Source organism: Neoarius graeffei, chromosome 5 (genome assembly GCF_027579695.1).
Source record: "Neoarius graeffei isolate fNeoGra1 chromosome 5, fNeoGra1.pri, whole genome shotgun sequence".
Taxonomy (NCBI): domain Eukaryota; kingdom Metazoa; phylum Chordata; class Actinopteri; order Siluriformes; family Ariidae; genus Neoarius; species Neoarius graeffei.
Genome location: NC_083573.1, coordinates 72,568,930 through 72,594,463, shown reverse-complemented (window position 1 = coordinate 72,594,463; position 25,534 = coordinate 72,568,930). Strand labels below are relative to the sequence as shown.

General features: G+C 42.1%; 1 protein-coding gene and 1 pseudogene across 4 annotated transcripts in view; one reads left to right on the top strand and one right to left on the bottom strand.

The window, feature by feature from the left end:
• Positions 1-25,534, top strand: part of tsnare1 (T-SNARE Domain Containing 1) — a 437,024-nt gene that overhangs the window by 120,102 nt on the left and 291,388 nt on the right. For all 4 annotated transcript variants that reach the window (XM_060920699.1, XM_060920698.1, XM_060920697.1 and 1 more), the window contains exons 3-4: positions 3,074-3,151; positions 3,271-3,340. In XM_060920699.1, coding sequence (XP_060776682.1) covers positions 3,074-3,151; positions 3,271-3,340 — 148 coding nt within the window. The remainder of the gene's footprint in view (positions 1-3,073; positions 3,152-3,270; positions 3,341-25,534) is intronic.
• Positions 18,199-22,345, bottom strand: LOC132885803 (uncharacterized; annotated as a pseudogene).

Here is a 25,534-nt window from a genome sequence, read left to right as displayed (position 1 = left end):
GTCATTGGTTAGCATTTTCTGAGACTCCTGTTTGATGGAATGATGTCTGACTTATAGGTTTTAGTTATTTGGAAATTTCCTGTTGTTGAAAGGCATTTAATCTAAATTTTGTAGTTAGACAAAATGTTATTAATTTGTGCATAATGGGCCTTATTAACAGAATTTGTAAATTGTTTGGAAGAGCATTAACACAAGAAATGGGGTATTCATTAAAATGTAGTTAGTTCAGAAGTATGACCCCTATCCCACAAGAGCTCTTGAGATTGTGTAAAATGTACATATAAGAAGACTCGGTAATGTGAACCTGGTTTGTTAAGCGTCAAATAATATAATTGGCATGTTTTCCTGCAATGTTATATGGATTTTACTGGCAAGTTTAAATAGCTTATTTATTTAAATTACACATTCAAATTTACAATCCTGTTCCCAAAAATGCTGGGACACTGTGTAAACTGTACATAAAAACAGAATGTGGTGGTTTTGTAAATCATGGAAACCATATATCTAATTGAAAATGGTACAAAGAAGACATACAGGGTTAGTCAAAATTATGTTAACACGAATGGATAATTTTTCTGCAGATAGACATACACCATGGGTGACAGATTAAATGGCTTGCTGGTTTTGGTGTGTTGAACATGATGGTGAACAGGTTGAGACCATCCTGTAAATCATCTTGTACATGATGTATGTTTTGTGAATAAATGGTTTCTACCATTTAAGTGTTAACATAATTTTGACTGTATCAAATGTTTAAAACTGAGAGTTTTTGTGTTTTTTTTTTTTAAATATATGCTTATTTTGAATTTAATGCCAGCATTAGCCTACTTGAAATGTTGTGTAATGCTTAAAAATGGGTAGATAGGCAGGCAGGCAGGCAAAAAAAAAAAAAAACATCCCAGAGAGGCTGAGTCTCTCAGAAGTAAAGATGGGGACGGGTTCACCACTCTGTGAAAGACTGCGTGGGCAAATATTGATCAGTTTATAAATATTTAATAACTAATGTTCCTCAACACAAAAGGGTGGGGGAGCAATTTGGGGAACACCTCTACGGTACACAATACCATTCAGAGAATCCAGAGAAAGGCCAAAAAACAACATTGGATGCTTATGATCTTAACATCCCTTAGGCAACACTGCATTAACACAAAATTCTGTAGTGGAACTTGCTGCATGAGCTCAGGAACACTTCTGAAAAATATTGTCTGTGAACACAGTTCATTGCTGCATCCACCAATGCAAGTTAAAACCATGTATAAACAATATCCAGACATACCTCTGCCTTCTCTTAGCCCAAGCTCATTTATGATGGAATGAGGCGAAGTGCAAAACTGTCCTGTGGTCTGATGAATCAAAATTTTAAATTATTTTTGGAAATTATGGACACCATGTTCTCCAGGCTAAAGTGGCTCTTAGTAGTTTGCTTGTTATTAGCAAACAGTTCAAAAGCCAGCATCTGTGATGGTATGAGGGTGCATTAGTGCACATCACATGGGTAGCTCAATTATCTGGGAAGGCATCATTAATATTGAATGATATATACAGGTTTTCGAGCAACATCCAGACAACAAACGCAAGACAGCAAACAAATTCCAAACCATATTCTGCACGTTATAACTGCAGGGCTCCATAGTAGAAGAGTCCAGGTACTAAACTGGCCTGCCTGCAGTCCAGACCTGTCTCCCATTGAAAACATTTGGTGCAGCTGAAATCCTATATTGGTCAAGAATGGGACAACATTTCACTTTCAAAATTATAGAAACAGGTCTTCAGTTCCCAAACATTTACAATGTTGTTAAAAGAAGAGGTGATGCAACACAGTAGTAAACATGCCCCTGTCCCAACTTTTTATGAAATGTGTTACTGGCATCAAATTCAAAATGAGCATAGGTATGCTGTATTTTTCAAAAATCAATACAATTTCCCAGTTTCAACATTTGATATGTTGTCGTTGTACTATTTTCAATGAAATATAAAGTTTTCATTCAAAGTGTACACAATGTCCCAACTTTTTTGGAAATGTGGTTGTAATTAAAAACATTTATTTATTTGTTTTATTAAGCAATCTAAAAAAAAATCAACAATTTCGGATAAATAAGACAAGCTATTTAATTATGACAACATAAATGGTAAACTATAAAAGGAGGAAGCATTATTATGTGGCTTTGGTACCTGATGTGCTGCAGTGGCTCTTAGTAGTTTGTTTTGAACTATCTGATTTTTTTTTTTTTAAGAGATTTGAGTGTGTAATAAAACACATTTCAGCTGTTCTATGAATGTGCTTGGTACCTGAGCATTTGAGTACAAGTGTAATCTTGTTACTGAAACATTTGTATGTCTGTCAGGAATTTTTGGTTCAGTATGCCTGAAGACAAAATTTACATACAGCTTTACTAAAAAGATTGATAATATGATGCCCAAAGCATGTAGTATCACAAGACTAAATTTTCACCAATTTAAGCAATACATATAACTACAAATAACAGGAATAATCATATGTCATTTTAATATATGACTTACAGATTTATTTGATAATCATGAGTACATCGTTTTTTTTTTTTTTTGCTTGTTTGTTTTTTCAGTTCGACTATCTTACTGTTAAATAAAAATGCATACATACATCTGTACTGAATTTTCTCTGTTCTCCTTTCCCCCAGTGTCTAATGTCTCTGTCCTCTAGCATTCTCCAGTATGAAACATCACTTACTATTTTGCATAGTTTTGTGTGAAAGCACTGGATGAAGAGGCATAGAAAAACAGCATGCCAATTACTGCCATTTTAAAGACAGAGACAGACAAAAGTCTATAAGAACACTCACTGTATGAGGGCGTGTGTGCAACTGTATGTCTGTGTTTAGCCTGTGCAAAGAGACAAAGTTTGTGAAGTGGACCTAGGTAATGGCCTTCTGTAATTACTACATGCTGTGTGCGCGTATGTGTGTCTTGTATATATTCAATGAAAAAAAATATTGTAGTTATAACAATAAGATTATGCAATAGTTGTAGGCTTTGGTGAATATTTGTAATGAATACTCCTCACAACAAATTCAGCAATGTTTTATTTTTACTGCAGCTACACAGGTTAGCCCTTCAGAATTACAAGATGTGTTCCAAGAAACCTCTTCCAACATCTTCCAAATTAATGCTAATGGTAAGTAGATAAAGTTAACACTTTAGATGTTCAATTTATAAAACATAATATAAGCAATGAAAAAGGTATTATATTCAAAAATACAAGATTCAGAGTTATTTATTCATTGCTTTCTACAGTGGTCACATTAGAGAAGAGCCTTCAGTCATTGGGGACCTCGAGAGACACAGCAGAGCTGCGTCAGAGCCTGTGAGTATTTATGGCATCACAAGCTCTATTCTTTTCATATATAATATTGTACAATACACAGACCTTGTCAAGAAAAAGCAAACTAGTATCAGGGAGAATGGATGTAGCCAAAGGAGCATTATTCTCCAATATTTCTAAGGTTTCCTTTCAGAATTTGAAAGGAAAATGCACTCAGAAGTGCTTTATATTGTGAGTGATCTTTAAGTAGGGAAAATATTGTTGTGCATAGCAAATCACATCATTTTATTTGTAATGGTTCTGCTATATTATTGCCAAAGACCTTCTATCTGTATTTGGTTTAAGTAATCATACATCAAGAGGTAGTAGATTCAGAAATTTGGGCAGTGAACTTCGCTAGTCATATTAGATGTGCATTAAAACTCAAACTAGATCTATATGAAACTAGCATGGCATTTGCAGAGGAAAGAGTAAACCCACTCTGGTAGGTTTATAGGTATATAGGGAATATTCTGAATATTACTTTTAAAAAAAGTAGCAATAGAAACAAGATAGTATATAGCCCGAGTATACGTAGCCTGCTTTCATATAGTGGCCTTTGCTACATATATGGATCATCTATTAGTGTAAACATGCATATATTTTGGGTTAACATAAATATACATATACTGTACCAGTCAAAAGTTCAAACACACCTTCTAATTCAATAGTTTTTCTTTATTTTTATTAATTAGATTATCTTAGATTAGATAAAACTTTATTGATCCCTTTGGGAGGGTTCCCTCAGGGAAATTAAGATTCCAGCAGCATCATTACAGATAAACAGAGAAAAGAAATAGAGAAAACTTCTAGATAAATTAAAATAAATTAAGTATTTACATATACAAATATAAAAGAATAAGATATGGGGAAGAGAGGAAGGGGGGGGCGCAGCAGGAAAGATATTGCACATTATATTGCACATTGTCCGGTATTGCTTATTGTTAGGCTAGGCTACTGCTCCTTCCCGTCCTCTGTCCTCCTGTTACCCCTCCTCCCCCCAGAGAGAAATTGTACAGTCTGATGGCATGAGTTTTTGAGTCTGTTCGTCTTGCACTTGGGAAGGAGCATTCTGTCACTGAACAGGCTCCTCTGGTTGCTGATGATGGTGTGCAGAGGGTGACTGGCATCGTCCATGATGTTCAATAGTTTGTCAGACACTTCATGTCTTAAAGTAATGATGGATGCCATTTTTCTTTACTTAGTCAAGCATTTCTTGACATAATATGGATTACTACATTTGTGGAAAATTGCTGTTTACGGTGTTATTTACTGTTTGATCTCAAACACATTAAGGTGATACATTCTGCTAATTAACTTTTGATAAGACATACCTCTTAATTGAAAAGTATTCTAGATGAATACCTCATGAAGCTGATTAAGATAATGCCAATAGTGTGCAAAGTGTCATCAAGACTGGCTACACTGAAGAAGCTAAAATATGAAACTTTTTTTTAGTTTTTGTTTACCACATAATTCCATTTTTTAAATATGGACAGTGTTTTACTGGGAAATGAACCACTCATATTTTTTCATATGCGCTACATCTGAGACATGGAGATTCAAAACATGACCTAAATCTCTGTATGTCACTCGCAAGGAAATCGAATAATTGTTTTGATAAATTTGGGTACTTTTTGTTTGTGAATGTGTCTATATAATAAAATCACACATTGGCTTGAAGATATGAAGTTTATCTTCTCGTGTTGAAAAAAATAGATTATTTTGTACAAATTTCAGTGCAGATCTGAATGACACATTTTCCAATATTTCACTCCGATGATGTCACTCCCAGTGTTTTCCCACTGACTTAACCTGTGTTGTCAACATGGTGAACCAGTTCAAAATTAAATTTCTTGCATGGGGTGTTTTTTGTGGGTGTGTCCATATAATATAAAGAATATTAGATTGTGGTGCAATGATATGAAGTTTATCTTCTCATGTTGAAAATACTTTCACTCAGTTTTGCTCACTCGTGAATATGTTTACCAGTCGAAGATAAACTTCATATTTTCGTGCAACTGTGAAATATATTCTATATATGTTCCATATGTTATTTCATAGTTTTGATGTCTTCAGTATTTCTTCATTGTAGAAAATACAGAAAAAATACAGAAAATAAATATATAAAGGAGTAGGGGTGTCCAAACTTTTGGCTGGTACTGTACACTACAGTAATTGCGTGAGCATACATTTTGTGAGTGGAGCCACACCACTGTCTCTCCCTTATCTTGCTGCTCATAAGTGCTTTCTGGAAGCTTTATGCTTGTTATAACATGAAACCAGGTTTGGTCAAATAAAAATATTATATTGTCAATATTATTCTGAAACCTTCATAAAACCATCATAAGAGGGGTCACAATGTCTTAACACACCATTTCTGCATACTCAGTCAGACCAGTCAGTGTCTCCATGAAGGCTGGTAGATGTGCATAATAATTGATATGTAAAACACACTGTTAGACCTTCGAAGGATTCCACATCAGTCCATAATGCAAACTCTGCACATCATGCTTATCCCTTTCTGCACTGTGACGTAACTATATAAATGCATTTTAGTGCAGATATATAAACCTGCCTTTAGACATTGCACACATGAACACTGCTTTTCTTGTATATACCAAATGGGTGATGTATATCACACAATACCTACCATTTTATAGGTACAAGGCCACCTTTTGGCACATATCCAGCACATAAATATGAGCTCACAGGTCTTCATTGGTCCCAAACCTCTCCACCTCTCAATATAGATATAAAACTGAGTAAGCTGTCAGTGCCTATTTTCTCTTTATCATGTCATTCCCTTCAGACTTCAATTACTCTTTTTGGTCAGCCTGCCAGCAACAACGAAATTCATTGCTTGTCTACAAGCGGTCAATCTGAAAAGACTGCATCTGTGTAAACTGCATTACACACACCATGTCCACTGGCATGTCATCAATTTTATCAGCCTTTTCTATCAACTTGACATTCATGCACTGTCAAATTTCTTTTCTTTAAGATCATCAGTACAAATCTCTGGAGAAACTGAATAGCTAACATCTGTGTTCTACTTTCCCATCTGTTGTTTTGTAGTTGGGTCTGCAAACTAAATGCTTACAGTGTTGCAGTGTGTATAGTGTGTAGCTGATATTAACTATGCAGCCACATAGAGTATTATGTATTGACTGATGTGCTTTCTTTTAAATATTTTATTATTCTTTTTTTAATGCATTCAATTTTATTCACTTGGTAGATTATTATTATTATTATTATTATTATTATTATTATGTAATGAGACCTACAAGTGGAGGATAATACAGTTAAAGATCCATCCATTATCTGTACCTGCTTATCCTGTGCAGGATTGCAGGCAAGCTGGAGCCTATCCCAGCTGACGATGGGCGAGAGGCGGGGTACACCCTGGACAAGTTGCCAGGTCATCGCAGGGCTGACACATAGAGACAGACAACCATTTACACACTCATTCACACCTATGGTCAACTTAGAGCCACCAATTAACTTAACCTGCATGTCTTTGGACTGTGGGGGAAACCAGCGCACCCGGAGGAAACCCATGCAGACATGGAGAGAACACGCAAACTCCACACAGAAAGGCCCCTGTCGGCCACTGGGCTCGAAACAAGAACTTTCTTGCTGTGAAGCAACAGCGCTAACCACTATACCGCTGTGCCACCCCTGTTTAAAGGATAAAGATCTTAAATGTGCCGACAATGATAGTGGAGCTCCATACTTAAGAGAATATGGTAATGCATCGATCTGATTTTTGATGGCTTTTGTGACCGTATTAAATCCATATGCATGTACAAATGTACATATGAATATGTATCACCACAAGGTATCCGATTGTAAATGCAAGGCAACATATCTCATAAACATTTGACCACTGGACAATGATATCTATACCTTTTATTTATAGAAACAATAAACCCTGGGTCACTCCAGAGCTGAAGGCTCTCCTGAGTGAGAAGAAGAGAGTATTCAGATCAGGAAATAGAGAGGAATTGAGGAGGGTACAGAAGAAGCTGAGAAGAAAGATCAGGGAAGGCAAAGACCGCTACAGGAGAAGGATGGAGGATCAGCTGCAGCAGAGCAATATAAATGGAGTCTGGAGGGGCCTTAAAACCATCTTGGGGCAATAGGCAGCTTGGAGGCGAGTTGCAATGGGCAAATGACCTGAACAACAACTTTTAACAGATTTGATCAGGCACCGACCCTTCCCCCAGATCAGCCCACTGTTACTGCTACTGTCTCTTCCTGGTCATCACCCAGCTCACAGACGACCTTCTCACCCTCTCAGCACCCCTCAACCATCATATCTCCAGCTCAATGCTTCATACCTCCGTGCGTAACACCGAGCACTCAGCTGTGCTCTTCTCTGTCCTTTGACAGAGAACAAGTCAAGAGGGAACTGAGTAAGATGAAGGCGAGAAAGGCTGCAGGTCCTGATGGCATCAACCCCGGGTTCCTGAGGCATTGTGCTGACCAGCTGTGTGGAATAGTGGGGGACATTTTCAACTTGAGCCTGGAACAGGAAAGAGTGCCAGTCCTTTGGAAGACATCGTGTGTAGTTCTGATACCAAAAACTGCACACTCCACTGATTTAAATGGATATAGACCAGTGGCGCTGACCTCTTACCTGATGAAGGCTCTGGAAAGACTTGTTCTGGTACATTTCCACACACTGGTTGGGCCACCTATGGATCCCCTGCAGTTTTCCTACCAGCCAGGCATCGGGGTGGAAGATGCAGTCATCTCCCTGCTTCATAGAGATCTCTCTTTCATCTTGAAAAGGCAGGAAGCACTGTTAGAATCATGTTCTTTGATCTATCCAGTGCCTTCAACACCATCCAGCCGACTCTTCTGAGGAGAAAGATGGAGAGAGCAGGGGTGGACCATCATCTTACCTTGTGGACTATGGACTAGCTCACAAACAGACCACAGTATGTGAGACTGAAGGACTGTGTGTCAGACACCATTCTCTGGAGCACAGGGGACAGTCCTGGCCCCATTTCTGTTCACACTTTACACTGCAGACTTTAGATACAATACAGCTACCTGTCATCTACAGAAGTTCTCTGATGACTCTGCTATTGTGGGCTATATCTTAGATGGCAATGATGGCGAGTACAGAGAACTGACAAGAAACTTTGTGGACTGGTGCCAACAGAATTCCCTCCAGATCAATACAAGTAAAACCAAAGAAATGGTGGTGGATTTCCGCAGGACAAGGTTCTCTTCACCTACCCCAGTGAACATTCAGGGAAAGGACATTGAGATCGTTAGGAGTGACAAGTACCTGGGTGTTTATCTGAACAATAAACTGGATTGGACTGATCACAAACACACCCTGTACAAGAAAGGCCAGAGCAGACTCCACCTGCTGAGGAGGCTCAGGGTTTTTGGAGTTCAGGGTCCACTTCTGAACTCTTTTTATGTCTCTGTGGTGGCATCAGCTATATTCTATGAAGTTGTCTGTTGGGGAAGCAGTATCACAACAGCAGAGGAAAAAAAAAACAAGCTGATTAGGAAGTCAGGACCTGTCCTGGGCTGTCCACTGGACTCAGTGGAAGTAGTGGGGGAGAGGAGGAGGTTGGCCAAGTTTTCATCCTTAATGGCAAACACCTCCCATCCACTTTAGGAGACAGTAGCAGTACTGGGCAGCTCTTTCAGTGACTGGCTCCTCCATCTGCGGTGTGTTAAGGAGAGCTATAGCAGCTCCTTCCTCTCTACTGCTGTAAGACTGTACAGTGGTGCTTGAAAGTTTGTGAACCCTTCAGAATTTTTTATATTTCTGCATAAATATGACCTAAAACAACATTAGATTTTTTACACAAGTCCTAAAAGTAGATAAAGAGAAACCACTTAAACAAATGAGACAAAAATATTATACTTGGTCATTTATTTATTGAGGAAAATGATCCAATAATACATATCTGTGAGTGACAAAAGTATGTGAACCTTTGCTTTCAGTATCTGGTGTGACCCCCTTGTGCAGCAATAACTGCAACTAAACGTTTCCAGTAACTGTTGATCAGTCCTGCACACCAGCTTGGAGGAATTTTAGCCCATTCCACCATACAGAACAGCTTCAACTCTGGGATGTTAGTGGGTTTCCTCACATGAACTGCTCGCTTCAAGTCCTTTCATGACATTTCGATTGGATTAAGGTCAGGACTTTGACTTGGCCATTCCAAAACATTAACTTTATTCTTATTTAACCATTCTTTGGTAGAATGACTTGTGTGCTTAGGTTTGTTATCTTGCTGCATGATCCACCTTCTCTTGAGATTCACTTCATGGACAGATGTCCTGACATTTTCCTTTAGAATCCGCTGGTATAATTCAAAATTCATTGTTCCATTAATGATGGCAAGCTGTCCTGGCCAAGATGCAACAAAACAGGCCCAAACCATGATACTACCACCACCATGTTTTACAGATGGGATAAGGTTCTTATGCTGGAATGCAGTGTTGTCCTTTCTCCAAACATAACGCTTCTTTTAAACCAAAAAGTTCTATTTTGGTCTCACCTGTCCACAAAACATTTTTCCAATAGCCTTCTGGCTTGTTCTCATGATCTTTAGCAAACTGCAGATGAGCAGCAATGTTCTTTTTGGAGAGCAGTGGCTTTCTCCTTGCAACCCTACCATGCACACCATTTGTTGTTCAGTGTTCTCCTGATGGTGGACTCATTAACATTAGCCAATGTGAGAGAGGCCTTCAGTTGCTTAGAAGTTACCCTGGGGTCCTTTGTGACCTTGCTGACTATTACATGCCTTGCTCTTGGAGTGATCTTTGTTGGTCGACCACTCCTGGGGAGGGTAACAGTGGTCTTGAATTTCCTCCATTTGTACACAATCTGTCTGACTGTGGATTGGTGGAATCCAAACTCTTTAGAGATGGTTTTGTAACCTTTTCCAGCCTGATGAGCATCAACAACGCTTTTTCTGAGGTCCTCAGAAATCTCCTTTGTTCATGCCATGATACACTTCCACAAACATTTGTTGTGAAGATCAGACTTTGATAGATCCCTGTTATTTAAATTAAACAGGGTGCCCACTCACACCTGATTGTCATCCCATTGATTGAAAACACCTGACTCTAATTTCACCTTCAAATTAACTGCTAATCCTAGAGGTTCACATACTTTTGCCACTCACAGATATGTAATATTGGATAATTTTCCTCTATAAATAAATGACCAAGTATAATATTTTTGACTCATTTGTTTAACTGGGTTCTCTTTATCTACTTTTAGGACTTGTATGAAAATCTGATGATGTTTTAGGTCATATTTATGCAGAAATATAGAAAATTCTAAAGGGTTGACAAACTTTCAGGCACCACTGTGTGTGTGTGTGTGTGTGTGTGTGTGTGTGTATATATATATATATATATATATATATATATATATATATATATATATATACACACACATATATATATAAAATGTGTCTGTGTATGTGTTCGTGTGTATATAGCCTTGTGCTGCACGACACCCCCCTCATCAGCCGCCAACCAGGGATGATCACAGTTTCGGTGGCTAAGGCAGTACTGCCATTTCTGGAGCCACCAGCAGCTTAACGCCATGGGGGGTGTCTAAGATGGTTATCATTGATCTCTTGGTTATTAGTGATCTGTTTCATTCCTCTTACGGGCTTTTGCCCATATCCAACTAGACCCCTGTTCCACTGCTGCCTGAAGGAGTTTCTTCGCTAGTTTACATTTACGGCTACCAAGGCCGAGGTAAGACAAGAACGTTATCATAGAACGACCCACGAAACCATGACAGCCGGCCTCTACAGGCCACACTGAAAATCTCCAGCTATTCTTGATACAGGTAGCTCGAAGATCCTTGTATCTAGCTTTCTTACGTTCAAATGCTTCCTCCATATTTTCTTCCCATGGAATGGTAAGTTCAACAAGTACTATGTTCCTTGCAGAGTCTGACCATATAGTCAAGTCTGGTCTTTCATTAGTGATCGCAGTATGGACCGGAAACTGTAAAGCTTTCTCAAGATCAACTGCAACCTGCCAGTCAGCAGCTCCTTGTTAAAAGTCTTGTCTGCTTCGTGGCCTTCCTCTCACTGGGATGCTCACCTGCTTTGCAAAAGATGACTTCCAGGGGTGCTTGGTTTATCGGTGACTTGTTGATTGCCTCCTGTTGATCTTAACTATAGTTGCCAGCACCTCCAGAACCTGTAAATTTGTAACAACTGCTTACAGGCAGATAGTACATAGCAGAGAGTTCCAGGCTTGATGCCACAATAGGCACACAGATTAGAGTCTGAGTAATTCCACAATTTAAGATTGGCAGGTGTTGGTAGAAGATCATATACTAAACGCAAAAAGAAAGCGATTGCAGGCTGACTCATCTGCCATAAATCCGACCATACCACTTTCCTGGGTTCCGTTCCTTCCCATCTTAACCAGGCTCCCTGTTGGGCAAAGCCCACTGCTGTGGTAAGGCGGGCTTCCTCCTCCAATTCACGTAGTTCTTCGACTACCATTTCCCTATGGCCCTGTGCGCCTTGCTCTGAGAACCATCTCTGACGAGTGGTGTCCAATCCTGCTTTTCCTGTCTGCATGGCTCCAATTACATCCTTAGTTCAAAGGTTTTCTTCTGCAACCTCCACTGCTGCCTCTGCAGACCACTTCCTGCCAGTACGAATCGTTGGCTGTACGTCACGTATTAGCTTATCAGGTGAGTCCCTCAACATGAGATAAAAACGTGCTTTAGATGCTTTAAACTCCTCTATAAGTGATGATAGCGGCAGACTCCGCTTCCCTGATTTCATATACAATCCAGGCATGAAAAAACTTGGAGGAACACCCAACCACTTTTGCCAGTGCTTGCTAATAAAATGCTCAATGCTTTCCACTCTAGATAAGGAGATCTCACACACCTGAAGTGACCAGAGAATGCGTGGTAAGAGGCCAAACTGGAAACACCAGGCTTTAAACTTGCCTGGAAGTAGTGTCTTATCAATCACCTGTAATCCTTTTCGAGCTTGTTCCTCAACTTCTGCACCACAATAGCGATCGGTAACTGGGAAAGCATACCTGTGAAAGGCTTTTCACAGGTTTCTCTCTAACTGTTGGAATTCTTTTGCCACCCACATAGAAATGTACCTCCTTTACTGATCCTTTGACTAAGGATAAGCTGCGGCTTTTCTGTGGCTTTGGTTTCATCCAAGCCCATCTAAAAAGATAATTGAAGCATTCATAACAGCCTCTCTGCCTCGACTTGTGATGGTATTAGAATCGTGATGTCATCCATAAATGCTCTGCTGGGTGGTAATTCAAGGCTATCTCCTAGAGACTGACCCTTTGCAAACTCCTCTGAACCTTTCAGAATAAGCTCCATGGCCATCATGAAGAGTAGTGGTGAGATGACACACCCCATCATGATTCCAATCTGCAGGGGCTGCCACTTCGTTGTATACTCACTCACTTGTTGTAAATTGCATGCACACAGAGCTAAAATACATTCTCAGGACTACCTCAACCTTTAATGGGACATGAACGAAATCAAGAGATTTCCACATGAGCTCATGCGGTACTGATCCGTATGCGTTGGCCAAATCCAACCACACCACGTGCAACTCGTTTTTAGCTTGTTTGGCTGTCTGGATTGAGTTCCAAATCATTTGAGCGTGTTCAAGGCAGCCTGGAAAGCTGGGAACACCTGCTTTCTGTCCAGTGGTGTTGATATACCCATTTCTCAAGAGATGTCATTCGTCAAGCCAACACCCGAAGAATATCTTCCCTTCCACATTTAACAAAGAGAGAGGATGAAATTGCCCTATATCAACAGCCTCCTTTTCCTTGGGAATCCATATCCCATCAGCAAGATCCCAGCACTGTGGAACAACTAGCTCATTCCACGCTCTCTTTAAGAGTTGAAATAGCTGTCTCAGTACACGTGGTCTGTTCTTATACAATTTATATGAAATACCATTGGGTCCTGGTGCACTCTTGGCTCTTGCCTTCCTGACAACCTCTTGAACTTCTGAAAAACAATACTCCAACATGTCAAACGGGATTCCAGGTACTGTAGGCTGAGGGATGCCTTGAGGTTGGGGCAGTGGTACACCATACAGATTTATTTTTTTTTCATAGCGGGCAGTATATCTTTGCAGTATCTATATTACAAATCCTGTAAGACCTTCTACTAGTTGAATAGAACAGGATGCATCATGACCACACACACAGGGTGAACCACATCTAAGTATGAGGGTTGGAAAAAAAAAAGTGCTGCTTCTAAAGAGTGCAGCCATGTCCACAAAAAAAAAAATGGCATAGCTGCAAATCACAGGCTGCATCTTAAACTGTTTACTGTATTTTGCAAAAGCAGGCTGGCTACTGGGATTATAATAATTAAATTAATAACAAGATCTACCCAAATCAGCACAGTCACATTTCAACTCACAAAAAAAGCAATTTGTAACTATCCTGAGGTTAAATATATGAACTTTGACACATTTCATTGAATGGATAATTTATAAAATATGGTATTTCTCCCATTATGGCTATTATGATATGGGTCAGATGAGAGAGGAAAATGTCTTCAAGAGGTCTAGTGGGTAAATACATGGTTGTTGGTCTACATTGCCTATTTCACAGAATTGCACTAGTCTGAAACTCTCTGTAACACATTAGACTCAGGAGAAGGTTTCTGATTCGTATGCTTCACTGACAGCACTAGTACACAACCCCAGATCCAACATGGTAGTTCAAGCAATGATCAAAACTTGATGAGGCAACAGATAATAGAAATTGAAAAGAATACAAAGAGTAATCAATTAAATTGCCAAAAAAGTCTAGGCTAATGGTGAAAAACAATGCTCAGAACTTAGGCGACTAGAGAACTGGCAAGAATTTGCAATTAACTACAGGGCACTGTGAGCTTATATGTACCATATATGAAATGAGGAACTGAATAGGAAATTGGAGTTAAGAGGTCACATTAGAACTTGCAGAAGCATACTGCTCACAGGGAGGGGGTAATGACCTGGACTGATGCTGCAAGTGCTTAGGAAGAATATGGGTGGATAAGTGGCTAGAAACCTAAATGACTTGATTGCTAAACTTGATCGCTAATATAATATAAAAATTCATGGAAAGCTAGTTAAGTATATTAATACAGAGACATACAAGTGTAGGGATTCCCACATAGGGAGTGACAATATCCTTTTCTAAAGCCTCGCTCACAACCCACCGTAAGTGTTTTGGACATGCATGGGTCGCAGGGTTTGGTAGCTCACAGCCATGCCACAGGGTCACGGTGAACCCGGGGGAAAGTTTGGGGGAGGAGTACAGGCAAAGTACTTGTCAAGTACAGGTTGCACACCTGACTTCCTCGAGGCGTGGGAAAAATCGCGCCATTAGTTGGTGGAAAGTGTATGTCTGACGCACATGATCAGTGCGTATTCCGTGAGTATGGAGTGAGTGTGACTTGCATTTTACCAGTTTCCTGCACTATAAGTATGGGCTGCACTTGTGAAGCATGCGTGACACATGTGATTTAGCACATTACAATCACTCATAACTTGTGTGTGACACGAGCCAGGAGTGGGTATAAAACCAACGTGTCTGCAGCATTCTGCATCTGTCTTTTGTCTGAAAAACACTGGATATTTTGTGGGGAAAAAAAATCAGTTTAAAGTTTAGAAAATGGGACCCAAGAAGAAGCAAGCAAAAGTGAAGTAACCCAGCCTGAAACAGCAGAGGGGGAGGAGGAGGAAGAATTTGATGATGATGGTAGCAGTACCAGCAAGCACTGCACGGACAGGGAGAATTATGCTGGCAGATGGCACAGCAACCCGCCAGAGGTATTTTCACAGGTAAATACACGTGCTTTAAACATTCATTTCAGTATCTATATGCTTATGTAATTAATATTATATATGCTGATTTTCATGTATGTTTCAGCTAACGATACCCCAAAATGAGGACACTGCAATCCCATCATCGCTGTCAGGCCATTGTGCCATGCTCAGTTATGAGGACAAGGACATCCTGACACCCCATCCCACTAAATCAAATCAAATCAAGTTTATTTGTACAGCGCTTTTAACAATAAACATTGTCGCAAAGCAGCTTTACAGAATTTGAACGACTTAAAACATGAGCTAATTTTATCCCTAATCTATCCCCAATGAGCAAGCCTGTGGCGACGGTGGCAAGGAAAAACTCCCTCAGACGACATGAGGAAGAAACCTCGAGAGGAACCAGACTCAAAAGGGAACCCATCCTCATTTGGGCAACAACAGACAGCCTGACTATAATATTAACAGTTTTAACAGGTATAACCCTCAACTGTCCTCATGGGGCCGTCCTTCACAGGAGTGGGGCGATAAAACTCCGACCAGACACAGGGCACCAGGATGGATCAAGCAGGTCCGAGGGGCAGAAGAGGCCAGCATCTCAATCCCAGGATCAACATGTAACTCAGAGGGACAGATGGGGGGGGGGGGGGGGGAAGAGAGAGAGAGAAAGAAAACACGTTGTTAGGTATGCCCTAAAAATGACAAGTATTAAATCTGTGTGGTAGGCTCGCAGAGACGAGAGTCTTTACATCAGGCATAACACACAATGGCATGTTAATATGGTAAAAAATATATCATGACCTGCTCTGGCTGGATGCTTGATTGGGTGATGGGAGCACACTCCTCAGCAATGATGAGATGCAGATGGGACCCTTAGGCCTGGCCAAGACACTCAGCAGGAGTAGGAGCAGGACAGTAGCTCAGAGTCAAAGTGTATTTCAGTGCTCCGACTTAGTTGGGATTTTTTTTTTTACAATGTAATAAAATGCATTATTCCCTTATACTCATGTTTTATTATTTGACATTTGCATGGTAAATTAACATATACTCAAATAAAAACAGCAACTGAGGTGGTCGTCTTCCCTTCTACAATGCTACATGATCGGTTCCTTTGTTCCTCCCCAATATACTGTATATACCCAGAGTCTTGCCCCTCATGTCGCATGCGTGTCACGTGCGCTGCGTGCACGCCACGCATAGGGGTAGAAAGTGAGATGTACTTCTGTCTTGTGGGCCGCACAAATAGCAAGTGTGGAATACTTGTGTAGTACTTCTGAGGCTTGTCACTCATACAATGACCATGCTTCACTCATGCGTCTTACTGTCATCGCAAAAAGTCCCTACTAGCCGTGCTGCTGACTTGGTTCAGGCATACAAAAGGAGTACGGGTCCCGTACATAGTGTATGCGTTCTTGATTTGTCGGAAGACCCGTAGAATTTGCATGTGCAGGAACAAAAGTATCCACGGGCAGTCTGCGACCTTCCACGGTGCTGAACACACGCAAGTGTTGCGCAAGTCTCAAGCATGGTTTTGCCAAATTTTTTACCGTAGACCACCTGTAGCAGCACATACCGGTATGGTGGGTTGTGAGCAAGGCTTAAGAATGCGGTCAGAGCTAGCACACTGCATTTTCTCCCTCAATCAAAAGCCAGCCTTTAGCTATGAACTGCAGTATTTTCTTCTGACATGGCATATAAAAGATATTTGAGTTTGGCTAGAGTCAAGCTTTTTCTTGGACATGCTCAGTTTCCACATACCTACATGTTTCTGACTCTGAAAAGACCATGTGTCATGTATGAAGGTTGATTAATCCAAGTAGTAACAGTCAGTGTGTGCAGTGCATCAGGTAGCGGATTCAAAATGAATAATGCATGCTAGAGTTGCATCTTCTCATCACTGTGAAGCACATTTGGTTGAAATTAATTTTCAAATGAGAACTTTATTTTCCAAAAGTTAATAGCATATAGTTTTTTTTTTTCTTCTTAGTTTGGTAGTAAAATCACAGGTGACCACTGGTGACTACTCTCAGAAAATAAAGTGCATTATTGTACCTTTCAGGGTACAAGAGCTTGTCACTGGGGTCAGGATCGTCTAAGGTACTTATTTGTACCATTGTTACCTTTTCCCTCTGTGGAACCGCGATTGCTGGATGGCTCGTTATCTCCATGAAGATCTCGAAACCTGTCAGCAACTTGCGGGATAACTGTGGTACTAACTCCTACTTGGTGGTGACAAGACAGGGAAGGCTTTGTTTAACAGTATGCTGATTTAATATTGTTCTCCGTCTTTTACAAGCAAAAAGAAAACATAACGTGGCATCTCTGCTTTCACTTTCGCTAAAACAAAATATCACGCGCGCTTCTGTTTTCATCGGTGCAACCCCAAAAACGTTCCCCCTAGCCCACTACCTAGATTGCATACCTGTCCCCCTTACTCTAATAACACTACCCCCACTCTGGATGACAATTTGGCTACAGACAATTTCCACTCCAGCACAGTAAACAATACACATTATACAACACAGTCAACAGAATTTTCCCCTTTTTTTTCTTCAACAAAACTCATCAGTCCAGTGCCAATAAGTCCATTCAGGTGTTCCCATGCAGTGTCAGGGGTGGGAAAGCGGTAGTGCAACGTGCTGCAGGCAGCGGGGGAATCAGGATAACTCTAACCCTCTGGTGCCTAGGAAGAGAATTATTACTGAGCCAGCATACTAGAACATAATAACAACTGCAACTAGAACCCCACAGCTGAGTTGCCTTATTTCTGCTATCTGAAATCGAACCTGTAACATTAACTCAAGGCTTCCCCAGAATAACAATAATGGTAAAAGGGTAGCCATTCTGCCTATACTTAAGAACTGGCAGGATATCTTTCACATCACATAAGAAACAGTATACACTACAACCATATTTAACAGCCAACTGCAGTTCCAAATAGCCAACTAGTTGCAAATAGTGAGTTGTTTTTTCTTTTTTAAATCATTTAACAGTATATAGGCTATACTCATCTTAATGCTCTACCTATTCCCCATAATGGTCGGGACACCTTCTGTTCCTCCTGGGCCGATCAATCATGGCTGCAGGGTGAGACACTTCTTGGCGTTGATGCCCCATCTCATCCCCACTGTCTTGAGGATCGTTGGCCTCTTGGAATGGCAGTTCTGGCTGGGGATAACCTGTTGTGACTGGACAGGAAGAGCCGTTGATGGATAATCCTGGGTGCTTGAATCCACTCGGTTCCTCTGGGTGAGTGCTGGGGAAAAGGTTGGATAGTCCCAGGTCTCCATCTCCTGTCGGTAAGTCCACATCAAGAGTGTCCACTTCCGCAGGTTTCCAGTCAGCGGCCTGTTTGAAGACCCAGCTGTTATCGAGCGCTGTACGTGAGTAGTATGGTTTCAACTTGTTGTGATGCACTACCTTTACTTTGGTCCTAGGCCCTTTCTGGATATGATAAATCAGATCGTCCAGCTGGCTTAAAACAAAGTACGGCCCTTCATATGCTGGCAAGAATTTCCTCACTTTGTTTTTGACACACTTTGTCCCTTTTATCAGGTACCAGACAGCATCCCCGGTGTTGTGCTTAGTATGACAGATTCTCTTGTCATAGTACCTCTTGGCTCTTTCAGTAGATTGCTTGAGGTTGTCCCTGGCTATTTGGTAAACCAACTCTAGTCTTTGGCAGAGGTCTTTTACATGTCGTGGTGGACTTTTAGCATTTTCAGGATCTGGTGGTAGCCCAGCAACCAGGTCAATTGGCTCGTTCAGCTCTCTTCCGAACATCATCATGTTGGGGCTAAACCCGGTTGAGCTATGTTTTGTGGCCCTGTATGCTAGGACAGCATAGGGAATCATTAAGTCCCAATCCCAATGGCAGCTTTCTGCAGTAGTCGCCAAGATATTTTGTAGAGTTGCATTAAAACGCTCTACTTGACTGTCAGATTGAGGTCTGAATGGTGTTGTGTGGGTTTTATGTATCCCTAGGGTCTCACACATCTGACGGAAAATGTCAGACTCAAAATTTGAGCCCTGGTCACTGTGGAGATCATATGGTACCCCATATCGACACACCCACTCTGAAGTAAAGGCTGCTGAAACAGTCTCGCCTCGTTCATCGGGCAAAGGATATGCTTCCACCCATTTACTGAAATAGTCCTGGACTACCAGTATGTATCGATTGTGCCGATCAGTCTCATTCAAGGGTCCCATAATGTCTAAGGCAACCCGCTCCATGGGGGCCCCTACCTTAACTGTGCCCATGGGACCCTGAGGTGTTTTTGGCGGTCTGGTCTTTTGCAGCACAGCTCGTGCAGGTTCGGCACCAGAGAACAACGTCGTCTCTCATTTGATACCAATAATAACGGGTCTGTAATCGAGCCAGAGTGCGTTCCACACCAAAATGTCCTCCCACAGGCGCATCATGCATTTGTATTAGTACATCTGATTGCAAGCTGTGAGGCAGGACAATCTGGGGGTAGACCGAAGCATCGTTGGTATTGTAGAATTTCCTCACTAGGACACCATCTTTAAGGTATAATCGGTTCCACTGACTCCAGTAGGCTTTGGTAGTCGGACTACAAGGTGCAACATCTGACCATGGCGGTCACCCTTCTCCAAACTCCAACCATCCCAAAAGAGGGGCAATATGTAAGTCTGACGCCTGAGCCTCTCATAACTGGTCAGTGGTCCACCCAGAGAACAACTGGCAAGGGTTGGTATCAACAAGACATACTCTGTCCACTTGGCACTCCCTCATTTCTTCCTTGGGTGGCTCCACTACCCCCACTAGACTTGGCCTCACCAGCGGAGATTCCCTCCCCAGGTTGCACTGCACTTCCTGGTGCCGGACCAACACATGCTCCTTGGAATCTTCTGGCAGCCTGCAAGGGCAAGCAGCACGGCATGGCCATCGAGAAAGGCTATCAGCATTTGAGTGTAGACGACCAGCATGGTGGACAATGCTGAAATTGTACTCACCGAGTTTCTCTAACCACCTTGCTAGCTGCCCTTCGGGTTCTTTCATCCTGGTTATCCAGCGGAGACTGTTATGGTCTGTGCGGACAGTGAACGTGCGGCCCAACAGGTACTGTCGAAAGTTGGTGACGAATTCCACCACAGCCAGTAGCTCCCGCCTAGTAGTACAATAGTTTTGCTCAGCCATTGACAGTCTCCAGCTTCCACAGGCCAACACATGCTCCTCTCCATTTTGGATCTGGGCAAGGACTGCCCCAATTCCGACATCACTTGCATCAGTATCCAAGATGAGCTCACCATGGTCAAAGGGGTAGCCTAGTACTGGTGCGGAGGTAAGGAGCTGTTTCAGTTCCTTGAATGCTTGGTCACACTCCTCTGTCCAAAGGAAATGAGCGTACTTCTTTGTGAGAGCGTGTAGTGGTTGGGCTATGGTTGCAAACCCCTTTACAAAACGTCTGTAATAAGATGCTAAGCCTACAAACTGACGAACCTCAGACACGGTGGTTGGGGTTGGCCACTGCTGTACTTTGGCAATCTTTTGTGGATCTGTTGCCACACCAGCTTCAGAAACGAGATGCCCCAAGTAGGCGACCTCACGTTTAAACAGGTGGCATTTGGACGGTTTGAGCTTGAGGTTTGCTTCACGAAGTTGTTCAAAGACTTGTTGGAGACGATGGAGCATCTCGGAAACATCTCTACCCAGGACGATGATGTCGTCCAGGTATACTAGGCAAGTTTCCCACTGCAGGCCTGCCAGCACACGATCCATCAAGCGCTGGAACGTGGCCGGCACATTGCATAGCCCAAAAGGCATGACATTCCACTTGAACAGCCCCTTCCTGGTACAGAAAGCAGCCGCTCTTCATGCCCTAGGGGTGAGTTCCACCTGCCAGTATCCTGAAGCCAAATCAAGGGTGCTGAACCACCTCACACCGGAAAGAGTGTCCAGGGTGTCCTGTATACGGGGCAGAGGATATGCGTCTTTGATTGTGTTGTCATTTAAAGCCTGATAATCCACACAAAGTCTGTAAGACCCATCCTTTTTGCGAACCATCACAATAGGGGAGGCCCAACTGCTATGGCTAGGGTGGGCAAGACCAGCATCAAGGCCTTGTTTGATCTGTCGATCCGCTTCTGTCTGTTTCTCAGCTGCCATGTGCCTGGGGTGCTTCTTAATTGGGGCACCAGGTCGGGTCTCAATATCGTGTTTAACTAGACTGGTGCAGCCTAAGTCAGTAGGGCCTGTGGAGAAAATATCTTCATAGCATTGCAACATGCTTTCCAATTTGTGCCTCTCCTCGGCATTCAATTCCACTGAGCTCTGAGCATACAACTCCTGCAGGTGATCAGGCATTGTCGGAGTTCCGACCGCCGGAGGACAAGTGGTGCCGGTGGCAGCAGAGGAGACCACATCAGCTGGGTGAAGGAGCCCCACTACCGCCCCCACTCTGACAGTGACCGATACGTTGCCAGGGTTGAACATGCGGATGGGAATATGCTGGTTGGGCCCAGCTTCTGTGAGGGCACGGGCAACCAACACCTGATGCTTCTCCATAAACCCTTTAGTGGGGCTTAGAAGAATCCCACCCTTTACAGGTCCACGGAGGTGGGCACAGCCTGGAACAATAAATTCTTGATCTGGTTTCAAGATGGTAGTGCGAGCAATACGGGCAACATGCGTCCTTGGCTGTCTATTTGGGTTGAAGTATGGTATCTGTTCACCAAACAGCACAATTTTCTTTTGTCCAAAATCTAGGCATGCACCAGCCTGTTCTAAGAATGGGTGACCAAGGATAGTGTCAGAATTGGCTATGTCAGCAATAATAAAATTGACACTGACCGTGTGGTTGCCCGCCTGTACAGGTAAATGGGATTCTCCTTGCACTGGTATTTTCTCTAGCCCAATTCCCTGTAGGAACTGCACACCTGATGGCTGTAATTGTGGCCTGATATCGGGGTTCAGTGCAGAGTAGTGCGCTGCAGGCAGGACATTCCTTCGTGCCCCTGTGTCCAAAATTGCACAGATTTTGTTGTTGTGTATCCACACATGGATGTTCATTTCTTCTCCTTGAGCTTTAACATGCAACACATCTGAGGAGTTCTCTTTCTGTGTTTCAGCAGGTTCCAACCTGGTGGATGCCAACATGGTGGGTGCTGTGTTAAGCAGGCCTTTTGGGGTGGGGCAGTTCCGCTTCATGTGTCCCAGACCAGAGCAATTATGATAGCGCACTTCAGCCCAATTGATGTTCGCCCGCTTATTTGATTTAACCAGCCTGCTACGAACATTCTGCAGGTGGGGGCCTGGTTCTGGTGCAGCCTCCACCAGCACGTTGTTCGCAGATTCCCCTTCATCGCAAGCTCGTATGGCAACAGTAGCAGGCCTTTGTATTGCATTATTGCGCCCCCCCCAGAGGTCATCAGTCGAGTAACATTTTCAGCTGCTTTCTTAGTTGTCTCATAACGATGAGCAATGTTGTACGCCCGGGCTAAGGTGCTAGGTTGCTTTTCAAGGAGCTTTTGGACCATGCCCACATCACCTACAGCATTAGTGAACACTTCTACTGCAAGAACATCTTGTTCAGCCTCTGTTTTATTTGCATAAACAATTGAGATTTTGTCATAGATGTCATCCCTTAGGCTATGCAAAGCCTCACCTTGTTTACGCACTCGCTGTCTCAATTCGATTCCAACAGCAGCTCCATGTTGTGAGGTGGGGCCATATGCCTTTTCAAGCTCCTCCACGATACGATGGTAACCCCATTCTGTTGACCTTGGGTTTCGGTTTACAATGCTACCTGCAGCTCCCACTAAGGTGAACTTTAATTGGATAGCCATTGTTTGTTCAGACCAGTGATTGGCTAATGCACAGCTTTTAAATCGGTGGATGAATTCTTTCCATGGTGTAGTGCCATCGTACTGACCCAGCCTTAAAGCTGGAATGCGCTCATGGTGATTAGACTCATCCTCACTCTCGGAGGACAGATCATACCACACGGACTGAGGACGCCGTCTACGTGCACCTGATCTATTGTGCCTTGATGCCACATGTTCGGATTGCTGTTCTCTTATGGCCTCATGCTGCTGACATGAGGGCCTGTCCAACAGAGTACATGCTTGGAGTGCACAAACACAATGTTTAGTAGACAGTTCTGGGGTGCTGAGCTGTGGAGATCCGACACATAATGCAATAAATGGGTTAGTTCTGGCTGGCATACTTTTAATACATGTGCTCTGACGGTCAGGCATGAAGGGGTTAACATGAGCTGTTCTGGGGATATCACTGGCTGGGCAAATACACACTGGAACATCATTGACCTTTCCTCTATGCAACACACATGAAACTTCAATCTCTCTTTTCTCCACCATTTCATTCACAATATCCACTAAAAAAGGGTTTGTGCTGGATAATTTCGTTGGTTAATGCATTGAATGTTGTGCTGTCATTGTCACTTGAACTAGCCTAACAGTTTGCTGAAGACGCACACTGGTTGGTCCAGTTAGCACAACTGCGGTAGCTCGCGCCAATTTGCCTAGACACTTGTGGCGCCAATGGTGAAGACAGGCTCATTTCAAGGGGGGTTAAACACATTGAATCATTCTGATATATCGTTCAATTTTCTGGTTCTTTTTCACAGTCATTTAGAACGTCGGCGTTTCCCTCGCGGGTGGTTGCCGTTAATGCAGTACTTGAAACACCATCTTGCATGCTTTATGTGCCGGTATTACTACAAACTCCACTTCGGCTCACGTCTCACTCACCGCACATTAGTAGGATCCCGGACGAGCCCCCAGTGTTACCTTTTCCCTCTGTGGAACCGCGATTGCTGGATGGCTCTTTATCTCCACGAAGATCTCTAAACCTGTCAGCAACTCGCGGGGTAACTGTGGTACTAACTCCTACTTGGTGGTGACGAGACAGGGAAGGCTTCGTTTAATAGTATGCTGATTTTAATATTGTTCTCCGTCTTTTACAAGCAAAAAGAAATCATAACGTGGCATCTCTGCTTTCACTTCCGCAAAAACAAAATATCACGCGCGCTTCTGTTTTCATCGGTGCAACCCCAAAAACGTTCCCCCTAGCCCACTACCTAGATTGCATACTTGTCCCCCTTACTCTAATAACACCATTTTTATATACTGCTTTGGAATGTATATGTACCTTTTTGGCCCTAAAAAGGTATACATAGTTACTTGAGCTCTAATAATTAGTCCTAGGCAGTACATTAATGTAGATTGTATCTTCAGGGACAGAAATGGACTCCTACTGTACCCCTATTTCTGACAGTGCAGCCTACTGGAGCTACTTTGTCTCCCAAGCAATTGTGAAGAAAAAATAATTAGCCTGGGCACGTAATCTTTGATTTGAAGGAGGTTTTCCCAATTTTCTCAAAGCTTACCTTACTTGCTTAAATTATTGGCTCTGTATGCATGACATGCCCATTTAATTTAATAATAATTAATAGTGATATACTGTATCAGGAGTGTATCTTTCTCTAATGGGAAATGTGCATTACAATTTAAGCTTTTTCATAACTGTGCCAAATTTCAGCTGCATCAGTGGTTGTTTGATGTGCAATGTGATGGGCCAGTGCTGCTCAAGTAATTACCTTAACAATGTTCGATTGGCCTGTCAGATCATCTGAAGGACTTCTGACGTGTCTGAAATTTTGTTTAGTGTTCTTGCAGTGTGAGCAGACTTACAACCCAATTTCCTGTAGCCATTAAGTATTTTTTTCTAAAATGAAATTGTCAATGCATAGCAACAATGATGTCAACAAAATGGCCCAGCAAGAGCACACTGTGGACAGAGTGCATGGAGGTCAGGGTGGTAAAGCTGTACCAACATCATGCATTAATCAATCAGTCCTTGGTGGTGTATAATATTTGCATATGATATTTCTTTTTCATCCTACCATGACTGAGAAGAATGAGGAAAAATGATCGTATAATCTGATTGCCCACAGTATGTGATCATTGTCTCAGATTCACACTAAATCAAAAAGCATTTCATTCTTAATTAAAGGAATTTTCAATATAAAGAATTGTTCTTCATGGTAATGTTTCTGTTATAGTTTGAGCACTTGTGCCATGACTTGCAATCATAAATCAGATGTACTGTACCTACCCCGATCTGTAACACATTCATTCACACAAGAAACTATCTCATCTGTTTGCACATCACACTACAAACCTCTGATAGAGTGCTCAGTGTAAATGAGTACACCCCCTTTCAAAAGTAACATTTTAAACAATATCTCAATGAACACAAACAATTTCCAAAATATTGACAAGACAAAAGTAAGGTTAATAATATAACTTAGATTACACATTTTTCAGTTTTACTCAAATTAGGGTGGTGCAAAAATGAGTACACCCCACAACAAAA